At 38.2% G+C, this 16,382-nt stretch overlaps 1 protein-coding gene across 1 annotated transcript in view; it reads right to left on the minus strand.

The window, feature by feature from the left end:
• Positions 1 to 6,283: 6,283 nt before the first annotated feature.
• cwc22 (CWC22 spliceosome associated protein homolog) overlaps positions 6,284 to 16,382 on the minus strand; it is a 57,106-nt gene continuing 47,007 nt past the window's right edge. Inside the window, 6 exon segments of the mRNA XM_048194499.1 lie at positions 6,284 to 7,156; positions 10,662 to 10,870; positions 10,952 to 11,053; positions 11,162 to 11,289; positions 11,459 to 11,611; positions 11,902 to 11,979. Coding sequence (XP_048050456.1) covers positions 6,594 to 7,156; positions 10,662 to 10,870; positions 10,952 to 11,053; positions 11,162 to 11,289; positions 11,459 to 11,611; positions 11,902 to 11,979 — 1,233 coding nt within the window. The 3' untranslated portion in view covers positions 6,284 to 6,593.

A 16,382-nucleotide genomic window follows, 5' to 3' on the forward strand; every position in this document is an offset into this window, starting at 1 on the left:
AAGTCTCAAACACCGTTGTTTCCTCCTTCTTATGTAAATTTGATTTGTGCAAAAGACCTCTGAAGAACAGGCGAATCTCAACATAACACCGACTGTGATGCAACAGTCAGGATCATTAATATGTACGCCCCCAAATTTTGCATATGACATCCCATGTTGAAGGCATTACACAAGGGCAGCCAGTATTAACGTCTGGATCCATGCACAGGTGAATCATCAGACTAGGTAAGCAAGGAAGGACAATAGCGAAAAAAGGCAGATGGAGCAATAATAACTGACATGATCCATGATATTTTTAGTGATATTTGTAAATTGTCTTTCTAAATGTTTCGTTAGCATGTTGCTAATGTACTGTTAAATGTGGTTAAAGTTAACCTTGGTTTCTTACTGTATTCACGGAGACAAGAGCCGTTGTTATTTTCATTAGTATACACTTGCAGTCTGTATAATTCATAAACATCTTCATTCTTTATAAATCTCTCCAACAGTGTGTAATGTTAGCTTTAGCCCGTTAGCCACACATAGGCTACTATCAAACTCATTCAGAATCAAATGTAAACATCCAAATAAATACTATACTTACATGATCTGATAGGCTGCATGACGAACACTTTGTTAAGATCCATTTTGAGGGTTATATTAGCTGTGTGAACTTTGTTTATGCAATGTATTATAGAGTTGCGAGCTTGGGGGCGGGGAGCGCGAGTATTTAAATGGGACGCGTGCTGAATCGGCGCATTTATAATTATGCCCCAAAATAGGCAGTTAAAAAACTGAATAAAAAAAAAAATCTATGAGGTATTTTGAGCTGAAACTTCCCAGACACATTCAGGGGACACCTTAGACTTATATTACATCTTGTGAAAAAGTGTTCTATGGCACCTTTAAAACACTCGATCAGATAAAGAATGACTTTAAAGGGATAGTTCACCCAAAAATGAAAATTTTGTCATCATTTACTCTACCTAAAGTTGTTCCAAACCTGTATAAATTTCTTTCTTCTGCTGAACACTAAAGAAGATATTTTGAAGAATGTCGGTAACCAAATAGTTGATGGGTCCCACTGAGTTCCATATGAAATTTCTGATATGAAATGACATCACTTATCAAATTTGTGCACTAGAATGTAACAGCAACCCAAGAATTCACTAATAAAACCAGAGCCTCTCATTCTTTAAGCGGGGGGTAGCTTGAGCCAAATTTGACTTCGGTACACAAGGTTTGAATAATGTTCAAGATGTCTGCTGTGGTGAGACGGCCCGCCAGAATGTATAGACCCCTAATTGCACGCTACAGTAATAGTGATCTACAAAAAATCTATTTTAGAATTTAAAAACAGGGTTTGAGGAAGCACCCACACGGAACTCCACCCGTTCATTCACTTCCTGCGGTGATGTTGGGCAGAGCTTCCATTCACGGGGTATTTTCTTTCCAGGAATTCACAGAACTGCCCATTCTCACACCAACAGCCATCAGCATGAAACGCATGAGCCGCACAGGACGTCCGTAGCAGGAAGAGTGGTGGGTCTAAATCAGTTTCCACATTAATAATCCCAAATACAAACATGCATGCAGAGATATTAATGGAGATGGATGCAGCCATTTTAAGTGCATCAGATGTTGAAGTCAAGTCTGTCCCGTGTGTCCCAGGAATGAGTCGGGTCTGATGAAAGCTGCTGCACATCCCTGAATGTGCTTGACTATCTCACCTCATCTCTCAGTCTAGGAATACATGCTATAATGTCGACAGAACAGAAGAAGATCAGAGGCATAGTCTTGCTTAATACCACTAAATGAAAAATTCTGAAACCACAGCATTCATGTACAGTTGAGCATGGTGTTCGCAACACCAAGGTCATGGGTTTGATTCCCAGGGAATGCATGAACTGATCAGATGTATACATTAAATGCAAGTCACTTTGGATAAAAGCATCTGGTAAATGCATAAATGTGAAAAAGAACCACATGGAGCAAAAAAAAAAAAAAAAGTGATTCCTGAGTCAGGCATGCAAATTGGCAGTTAGCTGTGAATGAACGGGGTTTGCTTCCAAAAACGTCTTGTGATAGCAAAGTGTAAAATTCCTGCAGAGATGCTGGTGACGAAGAAGGAGCTCTTCCAGAAGGGACTGTGACAGTGTGGTGTCGAAGGAGTTGGAAATAACAGGTCTATCTCTTGCCTCACTGATAATGAAACGGGAAAGATTTTCCCTCCACAGTGCACTTCTGCTTCTCTTGGACAGAGAATGAAGTTCTTTTACGCAGATACTGTCAAGAGCCTGTCTCGAGCAGGAGCCAATGATAAACAAGACATTTAACAAACAAACAAAAAACTCTGTAGTCATTAATGTCATTGAGGCACTTGAATATTAACGCTCAATGTTATTCTCTTTATAATAAAAAGATCTCACAAAACCTGTCAACAATATGTCTGGGTCTTAATTCACACCAAATTTAAAACAGACATAAGAAATTATACTTTGCTTAAATAAAATAAAGCTTATTTTATTTTATTACATTTATTTTTTAATGCAAATTAAGTTCCCCCAACTCTCATTACAGCAATGCTAAAAAAAATCTTTGGTTACACTTTATTTCAAGGTGTCTTTGTTACACTGTAATTATACATTTAAGTAATATTAATTAACTACTTTATGGTTAGGATTAGGGTTGGTTGCATGTAATTATGCATAATTTATAGTTATTATTAGTAACTACATGTAACATATGTAACAATGACACTGTAAAATAAAGTGTTACCAAATCTTCACTCAAAAATATGTGTATTTCATATACTATCAAAATCAAAATATATCAAATGAAAAATAAGATGCATTATGGCATCAAGAATGAGATCAAGTTTGGACACATTACTATGTTTAATGTTTTTGAATGAAGACTCTTTGAAAGAAGACTGCTCATCAAAAATACAGAAAAAAAAACAGTAATATTGTGAAATAATATTAAAATTCAAAATAATGTTTTTTTATTATTATTTTAATATATTTTAAAATAAAATTTAATTTATGTGATGCAAAACTGAATACCCAAGCATCATTACTCAAGTCTTCAGTGTCACATGATCCTTCAGAAATTCATTGAATTTGATACTGGAAACAGCTGTGCTGTTTAATATATTTTTGAAACCTGTGATATTTTTTTCAGGATTCAATGGTGAATAAAATGTTAAAGTCCCCCTGCAGTCAATAATTTTATTCCTTAAAAATGATTGATTACCAAAATAAGACATTTAAAAAAAATTCCTGTGGGGGAAAAAAAAAATAAAATAAAAAAATCATAATGCCTTAAATAGCTTGAACGTACACTATATTGCAAAAAGTTTTGGGAAGGCTTTCCACAAGGTTTAGGAGTGTGTTTATGGAAATTTTTGACCATTCTTCTAGAAGTGCCTTTATGAGGTCAGGCACTGATGTTGGCAAGAAGGCGTGGCTCACAGTCTCCACTCTAATTCATCCCAAAGGTGTTCTATCGGGTTGAGGTCAGGACTCTGTGCAGGCCAGTCAAGTTCCTCCATACCAAACTCACTCATCCATGTCTTTATGGACCTTGCTTTGTGCACTGGTCCGCAGTCATGTTGGAGCAGGAAGAGGCCATCCTCAAACTGTTCCCACAAAGTTGGGAGCATGAAATTGTCCAAAATATCTTGGTATGCTGAAGCATTAAGAGTTCCTTTCACTGAAACTAAGGGGCCAAGCCCAACCCCTGAAAAACAACCCCACACCATAATCCCCCCTCCTCCAAAATTTACACTCGGCACAATGCAGTCAGGCAAGTACCGTTCTCCTGGCAACCGCCAAACCCAGACTCGTCCATCGGATTGCCAGACAGAGAAGCATGATTCGTCACTCCAGAGAACATGTTTCCACTGCTCTAGAGTCCAGTGGCAGCGTGCTTTACACCACTGCATCCGACGCTTTGCATTGCACTTGGTGATATAAGGCTTGGATGCAGCTGCTCGGCCATGGAAACCCATTCCATGAAGCTCTCTACGCACTGTTCTTGAGCTAATCTGAGCTAATTCGAAGGCCACACGGAGTTTGGAGGTCTCTAGCTATCTTCTTGGCGACTTCTGCACACCTGTGTGCCACAGCATGCGCTGACCCCCCTGTTTTTTTTTTTACGTGGCCTACCACTTCGTGGCTGAGTTGCTGTTGTTGAACGTGGAATATTTAGTAGTGAGGAAATTTCACGACTTATTGCACAGGTGGCAACCTATCACAGTACCATGCTTGAATTCACTGAGCTCCTGAGAGCGACCCATTCTTCACACATGTTTGTAGAAGCAGTCTGCATGCCTAGGTGCTTGATTTTATACACCTGTGGCCATGGAAGTGATTGGAACACCTGAATTCAATGATTTGGAGGGGTGTCCCAATACTTTTGGCAATATAGTGTAACTCTACACTAGCTTCATTTATTAAACAGTCTATGAATATGCTAAATAGCCCCGCCTCCACTCACTCGCACAAGCTCAAGCGATCCACTTGGTCAACTTACTGAGGTAAAGGCTGCACAATGGCATCGCTTTACAACGTCAGACACATGACGGTAATTATGATTAGCTTTTTGCTTGACTATGTTATCAAACAGCTAATAATGTGTTGCTAATGATACACAAACCATGTTCACATTCACGAGTCAGAGAGCTGTCTTCTAACAATCAGCATCCTTAGAAATGCTTTGAACACCTTAATGTCAGTGGAGAAAGGCATATAGTTCATCATAACATCAATATATAATTAATCTTAACATCGTTATATACATCATACACCCACTATATTGTTAAATCTACACGATTTTTCATATCAACAGAAAAATATACCAGGATGGCTTCTTGAGACTCTCCTGCTTCAGAGCGCTCATGGTTAATGATATGCTAAAGCCCGCCAGCACGTTGACCGTGATTGGTTACAAGGTAGTTTGTGACGTCAGAAATACCAGCGATTTCAAACTTTAGGTTTGAGACTGTCTTTGGTTTCACTGCAGTTTTAAATAGAAAATACTCCGCAATGGTGCTGGACTTCTGAATTTGCACATGGTTTGTCTTAAAGCATATTAAAAACTCCACATAGACATATAACACAACATTAAAAACTTGATTCTCACCACAGGGGGACTTTAAAAAGAATAGCAGTCCATCCATTCTACCCATCTTACTTAAAAGCAAACCTGGGATCCTTCCTCTTTAAATTGACTGCCAGCTCTCAACTGATGACCTTTAATTCATATGCGTTCCGCTGCTTTACAATCCCAGTGGGCTTGTCCTGCGTCCTATTAACATCAGCTACAAAGAAAAGGGCTGTTTCTATATCAGGCTTCACTTATGCAGTCTAGGCTCAGTTACCCCTGAAGGTCACGGCAGATGTGAATCCTGTTGGGCAGCACGGCAGAAATCAGCGAAAGCAAAGTAGCTCCATGTCCAATGCTGGGCATGCTGTTTGAAATGCATGCATTTCAGTGAAATGAGATGTGACAGATCATATGCGGTGTATTACACTAGGTGTAACACCGAACATCACGTGTACCACAGAAATGTTACTTAAGCTCTATCACTGACATGAGCAAGGAACTGAGATGGAAAACCTATTGAGACATAAAACCCCCACAATTTTTCATTTGTGATATTTAAATGAAAATCAGAACAGCCCAAACACCAAACTAAAATATATTTTTAGTTAGGTGTTTGGTCTGAATTTTTCAATTAAAGGAACTAACATTAAATAGTCACCAAGATATAACAAATATAAATGTAACATTTCATTAACATTTTCAGTATTTTCCTTCTGTCAAGTTATTGCAACATTTACAACATTTCTGACTCATATGAATCAATTAACTGAAACCTTAAAAACCTCATATTTGCTTAGGGATGCACAGATATTAAAATTTTAATATAAAAAATATTCCAAATATTAAGCAGCACAAATGTTCATTGAGCAGCAAATCAGCATATTAGAATGATTTCTGATCACAAAAAAAATTACAACTTTGCCATCATAGGAATAAATTACATTGGAAGTAAATTAAAATAGAAAACGTTCTTTTAAATTGAATATTTCACAATATGATTGTTTTTACTGTATTTTTCAAATAAATAGTACCTTGGTGGTGAGCATGATATTTCTTTCAAACACATTAAAGAATCTTATGACCTCAAACTTTTAAGCAGTAGTGTATATATTTTTAGCAAAATCATTCACGATATTTATTGATATATTCTTAATTGATTTTAAACCATATGCAGCTTCAATAAGCACAGTAAACCTTTTAAATGTATAGCAAATGTTATCTTTAATCTTGCTTTTTCCCAAATACTTCCAAAAGAACATCAAAAATACAACTGGACAAAGGATACAAAATATTTTTGAACAGCCCTGTTAACCGCTAAAATTGTTTCAGGTACGGTATATTTTTTCCACATGAGCCCTTTCAACGACTGCTGAAAACTCTATGCTTCACTGTATGACAACATAAAGGCTAAGCAAAAGCACACAGGTGAAAGCCACAGTGAACGAGGAACGGCCTCAAAATCGGTACACGACTATCATCATTTTATTCCGTCTTCCTTCAGGCGGCTATCTGCGTCTCCTCGGTGAGCCATCCCTGCTCCTCTCGTCTTTCCTCCTGTCAGAATGCCTGTTCTCTTTGTCCGCCCTCTCCAAGCCGTTTCTGTACGAGTCCCTGGAGTCGATCTCTTTGCGGCTCCTCTCTCGTGACTTTGACCTGTCCCGGCTCCGCCGCAGAGGCTCCCTCTCTCGGCTCTGACGTCTATCTTTGTCCTTGTCTGCTCGGGAGTCGTTTTTGCCATCGTCCTTGCGTCTGCGTGAATCCAGCTGTCTGTCCTCATAGTCCTGAGCGTGCCTGTGCTGCTGCTGCTCCTTGTGTCCTCTTCCACGCTCCGGTTCTCCTCGTTGTCGAGCAGGGGGCGACTCGTCCCTGTGTTCCCGGCGGCGAGAATCTCTCTGGTGTTTGTCGGGTCCACGTCGGTCCTCGTTGTTGCCATCTTGCCGCCGGTTCTCGTGCTTTTTGCTGGGCCGCTCCTCCAGAGGAGATCGCTGGTTTGCTGCCTTGCTGGACCTCTTCTCCTTGATCTTGTCCTTTTTCTTGCCTGAGGCCTTCTTGCGCCTCGAGTCAGAGTCTGTGAAGGGAGAGAAGAATTTTCTAAGTATTTCAAGGATCAAATCAAAAGTGATGTGTTTAGTTTGGAGGAGTTGTTCATTCAGTAACACATGAAAAGCGAAGGAGTCAAAAGGAATTCCAGTTCGGTTCCACTACAATTATACGCTAGCCTTAATGTTGTGATGTAACGGAAGTAAAAATCCGAGTGAAACGGATTCTGGAATGAGAAAAATGTAGGGCGGGATTTCAGTCTTTTTGAAATTGATTGGATCATAGGCAGATCTGAATGCCAGTTTGCAGTAAGTTGTGGAAGATATTTAACCCCACTCTCCGCCGAGACACATCATGAAGAAAACTGATGCCATTTTAAGGGGGAGGGGAGGTTAGCGTTTTTGATTAAAGATTACAAGGGCATATGAATTAAAAAAAAAAACTGATGTGCACAGATAAATCATTTATAATAAGTATGGAAGCCTGTTTCCGCCACTAAATAAAAAATAATAACAGTAATTGTGACTTTTTATCTCACAATTATGACTTTTTTTCTCACAATCGCATGTTATGAAATCACAATTCTGAGATATAAACTTGCAATTGCGAGAAAAATTTTTAGAATTGTGAGAAAAAAGTTTCACACAATTGTGAGATTATATTTCACAATTGAGAAAAAAAGTCAGAATTGTGAGAAAAAAGTCAGAATTGTGACTTTATATCACAGACTTCATAACTCGCGATTGTGAAAAAAAAAAAAATCTGAATTCTGAGATAAATTGCAATTACTGTTTTTATTTTTTATTTAGTGGCGGAAACGGGCTTGCATAAATAAGCACTGCAACATTCTGTAAAAAAAAAAGAAAAGAAAAAAGAATTATAAATTACGATTTCATTGCGACTTTCAAATGTATATGTGTATGTATAGGTTTGAGGGAACTGCTGGAGAACTGAAAGTATGTCTTCCTTTAAAGGCAGCAATAAACATCAATTAACATTCTCTAAACGGTAACAGAGGAGATGAGAGAGGCCTGACATCACATCTCGTCTAAAAATGTAACTTCATTAACAGCCTCAAGAACAAATTACTGCAGTCGAATGGCTGCGAATCACAGACTCCTGTCAGAATCTGCATGTTCTCTAATCTAATTATAATCACTTTTTACACAGTGCTGAAGCCATAAAAAGCGGCTATTTGCATGCAGATTGGGAGGGGAAGTGTTTATAACAGTGTTTGTCATCATGCTGTAATTCAAAAGAAACCATTTATGAGCAATTCTTGGCTGGGATAAAGGTGAGGGATTTTAACCTTTTGATTAAAGATGTTATCACTTTTATTTTATAAAAATTGCACTCATATGAAATATTTTAAGCTAAGCAAAACTAGAAAAATAGCAATTAAAAAAAAAAAAAAAATTCTGGCCTGGAAACTTTAAAATGCTCTGATTTCCCTAGGTTTTCCATAACCACAGGGATATTAAATAGCTGAAACTTGAAGGATTCTTGTCATTTATAAACAACAGAATTTGAGAGACATTTTTGCAAAATTTTAGAATTTATGTGATGGGATCTACAAAGTGAAGTGGACACTCCTAAAGTCCTGAAGTACAGGCTGGTGATCATCAGGGCTCAGGAAGGGAGGGGGGAAACACTCCATAACAAGCAGAATAATTAAGGGAGAAAAACAAACACAAACAAAAAACAGATCGCAAGTCAAGTCCAGACACGAAAGGCATGAATAATTAGGCACCGGGCCAATAGCCAGAATTTCTTTCATATTTCATCAAGTTTTTAAACTTGCAACAGAAAACTGGATTGTCCCTGCTCTTGTTCATTATGAGAATTTTGCCTACTAAGCAAACCCACTGTAACTCTAAATCTAAACCATAAAAAAATGCAATTCAGGTGGGAATTGTAAGTAGGGATGTATGATATATCAATATAACAATTTATATCACAATATGGCTTAATTTAATAGTGAAATTGCACATTAATTATAATATATGCTCTGCCAGATTCACTGTATCATGAGATGCATGCATGTAAAACAGCTCTGTACTTCACGCCAAAGCCGGCAATGCATATTTATTTGAGGTTGGAGTTTTGAGTTCTTAGATAGAGTCAAGTGTGAATACCCACATTTTTGTAGTTTATAATATTCCAACCCTAAAAGGATATGTACTAGGAAAAAAGTCTTCAGAGTAAAAAGTAATTTTTTAGATTTTTAAAATGAATTTTATTTTCTATGCAGATGTACTCCTTAACCTAATCACTTAATGCTAGAAAGATTAATTCTTTCCTAATAGCTATTTTTGTCATCTTGAGAAAAGTCCTCTTTTTTCATATCACAATATATGAGCCCGCCCTATTTGTAAGGAACATTTAACTAGATTAACCTATTATGATTTCTGATTCCATTTAAAGGTGCCATAGAATGCAAAATTGAATTTACCTTGGCATAGTTAAATAACAAGAGTTCAGTACATGGAAATGACATATATTGAGTCTGAAACACCATTGTTTCCTCCTTCTTATGTAAATCTCATTTGTTTAAAAGACCTCCGAAGAACAGGCGAATCTCGAACTTAACACCTACTGTTACGTAACAGTCAGGATCATTAATATGTACGCCCCCAATATTTGCATATGCCAGCCATTCAAGGCATTACACAAGGGCAGCCAGTATTAACGTCTGGATCTGTGCACAGCTGAATCATCACACTAGGTAAGCAAGCAAGAACAATAGCGAAAAATGGCAGATGGAGCAATAATAACTGACATGATCCATGATTACATGATATTTTTAGTGATATTTGTAAATTGTCTTTCTAAATGTTTCGTTAGCATGTTGCTAATGTACTGTTAAATGTGGTTAAAGTTACCATCGTTTCTTACTGTATTCACGGAGACAAGAGCCGTCGCTATTTTCATTATTAAACACTTGCAGTCTGTATAATTCATAAACACAACTTCATTCTTTATAAATCTCTCCAACAGTGTAGCATTAGCCCGTTAGCCATGTAGCACAGCCTCAAACTCATTCAGAATCAAATGTAAACAACCAAATAAATACTATACTCACATGATCCGATGCATGCATACAGCATGCATGACGAACATTTTGTAAAGATCCATTTGAGGGTTATATTAGCTGTGTGAACTTTATGCACTGTATCATAGTCGAGAGCTCGGGGGCGGGGGAGCGCGAGGATTTAAAGGGGCTGCGCGCTGAATCGGTGCACAGTTAATGATGCCTCAAAATAGGCAGTTAAAAAAATTAATAAAAAATAAATCTATGGGGTATTTTGAGCTGAAACTTCACAGACACATTCAGGGGACACCTTAGACTTATATTACATCTTGTGAAAGAACGTTCTAGGGCACCTTTAATGACTCTTTTACCTCAATTATTCCAAAAATGATTCCTTTAGTACTTCAGAACAAATAGGTTTCATAAATGATTTGAGGGAGAAAAGCTCCTTTTTAAACTAAGCTGACAATCCAAATCATTTTTATATATAGTGTTTTGATACCTGAAGAGCTGTCACTGCTGGAGGAGGAGTCCGAGTCGCTGGATGAGCCCGAGTCGCTGTCGCTGCTGTCACTGTCAGATGAAGAATCTGAAGATGAGGAGGAGTCTGAAGAGGAAGAGGAAGAGGAGGAAGAATCAGATGACTCCACGTCCTGATTCTGGGTCATGATCATCTTAGGAGCGTTCTTCAGATGTTCTCTCAGCTCATCCCTGAAAGAAAAAACGGTTTGATGAGCATTAGTTCATGATAACTGAAGCCGACCCAACAAGAGAGGTTTCACAGGTTCTTACGTCAGTCCTCCGAGACCGATAGATGTGAAGAAATTAATGGCAAATCTTGTGTTCCTCGGGTTGTCACGTGGGAACAGACCCTCGAAGAAAGGCTGAAGAGTCCTGAGGAATAAATAAATGAAATGGTCCATTAAACAGCTTCATTATAAAGTTTATCATCGATTCATGTTATTCAATAAAACAGCACAGTACACAAAGAAAAGCACTTACATGTCTTTCAGTCTCTCGTTCAGTTTTGGCAAACCCATGTAAGCGCAAAGTTCCTGGAACAAAATCTTCACAAAGATTCGACTGGAGGATGTCGTTGTGTCTTCGCTCATTTTAACGCATTCAAGGACCTGAGAGAAAACACTGTTTTACTGCATCAGGAAACCAATAATGTGTCCAGCCGTATTGATGTGTTGTTGCCTAAAATGTAATTACAGCTTGCAGGATGCATTAGTTTATAAACCATGTCTAAATGCTGATGTGGTGAATGTAAAGAAGGAAGCAATAAAAGTAACTCACACTCCATGGAACAGAGTCTGTGTAGAGGAGATGAGCAAACATTCGAGCAACGTTACGAAGTTTGTTGGTTTCAAGCCGGTGGATGGTTTCATACTGCTCCTGGAAGATGGCCTCAAAACTCTCCATGTATTCTTTCTTCAGCAGGCAAAACCTCTGCATAAATTATGAAAATATCAGATGGAGAAACAAAAACAACTGTTGCAATTTTCGCACCAATATTGCCAATGAGGTGCATGTCATTTTAAATATTCATAAATCAAGAGAGAATAATGCTTCATGTTGGAATCTATAAATATATTTATTAAAAACAAAATCAAAACAAACAAACCAATAAATAATTTAAAAATGAACCTACAATAAAAAAACAAAACAATAAAATAGAACAAAGCTGAATAAAAAGATGACGTGAACGTGAACAGTGACAGAGGGAAAGACATGCTCACCCCAGCTAGGAGACCGAAAAACTTCTCGTATGTTCTTTGCTGGGCACAACAGTCCAGGATCATGTTGCACAACTCTTTCTGTGGAGAGAAACAGATGCACATGAGAAAAAAAAAAATCTCAAACACAGACTGAGCATCAGCTTTTTGCACTTTAAAGAAACAAAATTAAGGTGTGGAGCTGATCATCCATTCCCAGCACTTCTCCACTAATGTGTATTGATTCATAACCTCATATCTTCACCAAGGAGCCTAAGATTCTGAGACAGACAGAGCGACAGACAAGCTCACGATCAATTTGACAAATTAAACCTCAATGCATTAGATGTGATGATCTAAAAACAGACCTGATAAAATCTCATGGCTCTTTCCTTCAGCGCGCTGGATATCTGAAACAGCGGACTTCAATCTAGGCCAGGGGTGTCCAAACTCGGGCCTGGAAGGCCACTGTCCTGCAGAGTTTAGCTCCAGCTTGCCTAACACATCTGCCTGGATGTTTCTAGTATGCTTAGTGAGACCTTGATCAGCTGGTTCAAGTGTGTTTAATTGGGGTTGGAGCTAAACTCTGCAGGACAGTGACCCTCCAGGAGCAGGATTGGACACCCCTATTGTATTGGGCACTTGAGATACAGATTAATCATTAAGAAGTTTTGTGAACTGAAAAGAAAAACTATTTAATAATAAAGCTACCAAAACACTGCTTCATGAAGCTGCAAAGCTTTAATGAATCTTTTGTTTCGAATCAAACTGCTAAAGTCATGTGATTTCAGTAAACGAGTCTTCGTTACGTCATAAGTGTTTCGAAATTTCAATGGTTCACCACTGGGGGGTGTGACTTTGGCAGTTTGATACACGCTCCAAACCACTGATTCAAAACAAAAGATTCGTAAAGCTTCGAAGCTTCATGAAGCAGTGTTTTGAAATCGCCCATCACTGGATATTGCTGGATATTTTTTTGTTTGTTTGTTTGTTCTGGAGCACAAAACATATTCTCATCACTTCATAACATTAAGGTTGAACCACTGTAGTCACATGACCTGTTTTAAACATGTCTTTAGTCCATTTTGGGGCATTTGTTAATTATCTTGCTGTCAATGGAGGCCTCACTGAGCCATCAGATTTCATCAAAAATATCTCAATTTGTGTTCCGAAGATGAACAAAGGTCTTACGGGTGTGGAGCGATATGAGGGTGAGTAATTCATGACAGAATTTTCATTTTTGGGTGAACTAACCCTTTAAGACACAACTCGTATCCGATATCTGCGTTTACAGATTCAGTAGAGGTGATGTCAGGTAATTCTCTGAAATCTCTTAGCGAGCCCTTCCTCATGCCTGGCCTTGCTGTGATCCTACCTACAGATGCCCATTCCTCCCCTCACAGGAAACAGGCAAGATTCTATGCTTCAAACAACCATTTAGCATTTCCTACTTCACACCTGCGGCTCAGCTGAGCTCCACGGCCCCTCACACACAGTAGGTGTAACATCTCATCTTACTGCATGGATATAGCTCCAAGAGCTACAGCACTTCTCTACTTATACCCCATAACACTGCATAAGCCTATTGATTTCATGATCTACCTCATATATTCACCAGGAAGCTCAAGATTATGAGGAAGACAGACATGCTTTTTGCAATTTATTTTTTTCATGCAATTTACAAATTAAACCCCGCAACAGGCTGCAGTCTGGCACCAAATTAGAGCTGAAGCTGAAAACGTAGAGGTCTAAAATTCACCTCCACTGGATATCATGAACAGTGTCCGGGCAGAGAAAGTACTGAGCACTTGAGGAACAGTTGAGATGGTGTTAAGCCCTGATGAGATCATTTCTGACTCTTCTAACAGGTGCCTGCAGGCAGCGAGCCTGATGTGCCAGGTGTGACGGTAAGGTGTTCTGATCAAAGGACAGTTTGCAAAAAGGTGCGTAGCAGATAGGTGGCTCAGCCCTACAGCACTAGTCTCTCATTTATATATTTCAGGGAGCTGAAATCCTACAGGCTGTGCTCAATTACTGATCACCTATTCTCTTTTTCAGGCAATATAATTAGAGTAAAGGAAAAGTTCAGTCAAAAGTCAAACCTAATGTGACGAAACTTCACTTTCGAGAAACGCGAATGTGATGTGAATTACAGTAAATGGGATGATTTTTTACAAATCATGACTTCATTTTTTTTGTACTTTCAGGTTGCATTTTGTCATTTTTGGACCTTGACAAAGACCCCAATTTATATTTGTTGTATGGCAAAGATCACACTACATATCCTGCAGGGAAAAAAAAAAAAAAAAAAACGTTCAAAAGTTTGGGATCTCATATTAACAAGTTAGTTCACCCAAAAATGAAAATTCTGTCATTAATTACTCACCCTCATGTCGTCCCAAACCCATAAGACCTTTCATCTTAGGAACACAAATTAAGATATTTTTGATGAAATCTGAGGGTTTCTGAACCACACATAGACATCAACATCATTGCACCTTTTGAGGTCCAGAAAGGTATTAAAGTCATCGATAAAATAGTATATGTGACTACAGTGGTTCAACCTTAAATGTTATGAAGCAACGAGAATACTTTTTGTGTACAAAACAAAAAAAAAAAAACGACTTTATTTAACAGTTTGAACTGTTGTCATACGCAGCTGACATAGAGCTCACGTGAATAGTGTTGGCCAATAATGAGTCGGCGTTCTGACGTAGAACACAGAAGGGCTGCACTGTGTTCTGAAGATGAACGAAGGTCTTATGGGTTTGGAACGACATAAGGGTGAGTAATTAATGACAGAATTTTCATTTTTGGGTGAACTAACCCTTTAAACCTATAAAAAAGTTCTCATTCACCAAGGCTGCATTTGTTTGATTAAAAATACAGTAAAAACTGTAATATTCTGAAATATTATTACAATTTAAGATAACCATTTTCTATTTCAATATATTTTAAATTGTAATTTATTCCTGTGATGCAAAGCTGAATTTTCAGCATCATTACTCCAGACTACAGCATCACATGATCCTTCAGAAATCATGTTAAAATGCTGATTTGTTGTTCAAGAAACATTTATTATTATTATCAGTGTTGAAAATTAATATTAAATATAAATATTTTATATATAAATATAATTTTCCTTAAATATATACATGTGCATGTATTTATATATACATAATTATTATACACAGAACACACATATATTACGTAACACAGACTTTTATTTTGCAAACGATTAATCGCGATTAATCGTTGTGCAGCCCTAGTGCAAAAGCCTTTACTGTCACATTTGATCAATTTAAAGCACCATTGCTTAACGTATTAATTTCTTAAAATAATAATAAATCATCATCTTACTGACCCCAAACTTACAACCAGAGAAATAGTAAACAATGATTTTTTTTTAGTAAACTCTTTCTTTAAGCCTGTGTATCTCAAAAATTGGTAATAAAGTTGTCAGAAAAGCTTTCAGTTCCTAGAGGAAATCCGACTACGGTTCTCTGACTCGGCTAATACCTGTTCCTCATGTATGAACAGGGAAATCCCTGTTAATTAAACTGCTCTATGACACCAGCAGCATTACTGCACAGCAGACCAAGCAGGTGCAGAAATCCAGGCTTCGGCATTGGTGAATCACTTACTGATTCACTCATTAGCATTATCCCTGTTGCCTCAAGCTGAAAAACCATGGTGGAGCTTGAGAGATTCTATCAAGGGAGATATCAGGTAAATCTCTTCAGCCCAAAGGGCTGGAATCCCATAGCGACCCTTTGCGGCGAGCCTACCGACAGAGCAAACCAGAGGGATTACATGCTCAAAACAGCCATTTTAGCACTTCCCTCTTTGCACCTGCGGTCCAGTCGAGCTCCCGCATACCCTCACTGTAAGTGCAACATCTCATCCCACTCCACTCTGCTTTGACTGCTTGGATACATTATAGCTAGAGGAACTACAGAATGATGGACGGATTGTGATCGACATGAAGCTGCAGACTAGTAATTTTTAAAAAGCCAACATGAGATGAAGAGAGTGCAGGAGAGCGTCCGTGATGTGAAATCTGTAATCGTGCACAGCAAGACTGTTGCCACAGATGACCAGCCATCTGCTCAGCAAAGACTGATGAAAAAGAAATGATGAAACGCCATTAACTTTTATTAAAGCAGCAGAACATGAAGAACATAAAGAAACAAATGAAGGGCTTTAACCATTTGAAGAAACTTCAAATCCATGCTAGTCTATTTCATTTCCTTTGAAGAAAAATTGGCAGCGCTGTCAGATCGAACAAACAGCACAAGGACTGAAACCCAGACTCACACCCAGACAATCAATAACCACTTACCTCCAGTATATCCACAACACAATAAAACTTCTATATTGAGAGAGAGAAAAAATTAAACTTTTAAAATCACTTCTTTTGCTAAAACCCAACTATCAAAAAATTAGAAGCTGAAACCTCACAAACAGCCCGGCTCCACTGAATCACTAGCACCAGTGGGACATTG

Source organism: Megalobrama amblycephala, linkage group LG6 (genome assembly GCF_018812025.1).
Source record: "Megalobrama amblycephala isolate DHTTF-2021 linkage group LG6, ASM1881202v1, whole genome shotgun sequence".
NCBI classification, from domain to species: Eukaryota; Metazoa; Chordata; class Actinopteri; order Cypriniformes; family Xenocyprididae; genus Megalobrama; species Megalobrama amblycephala.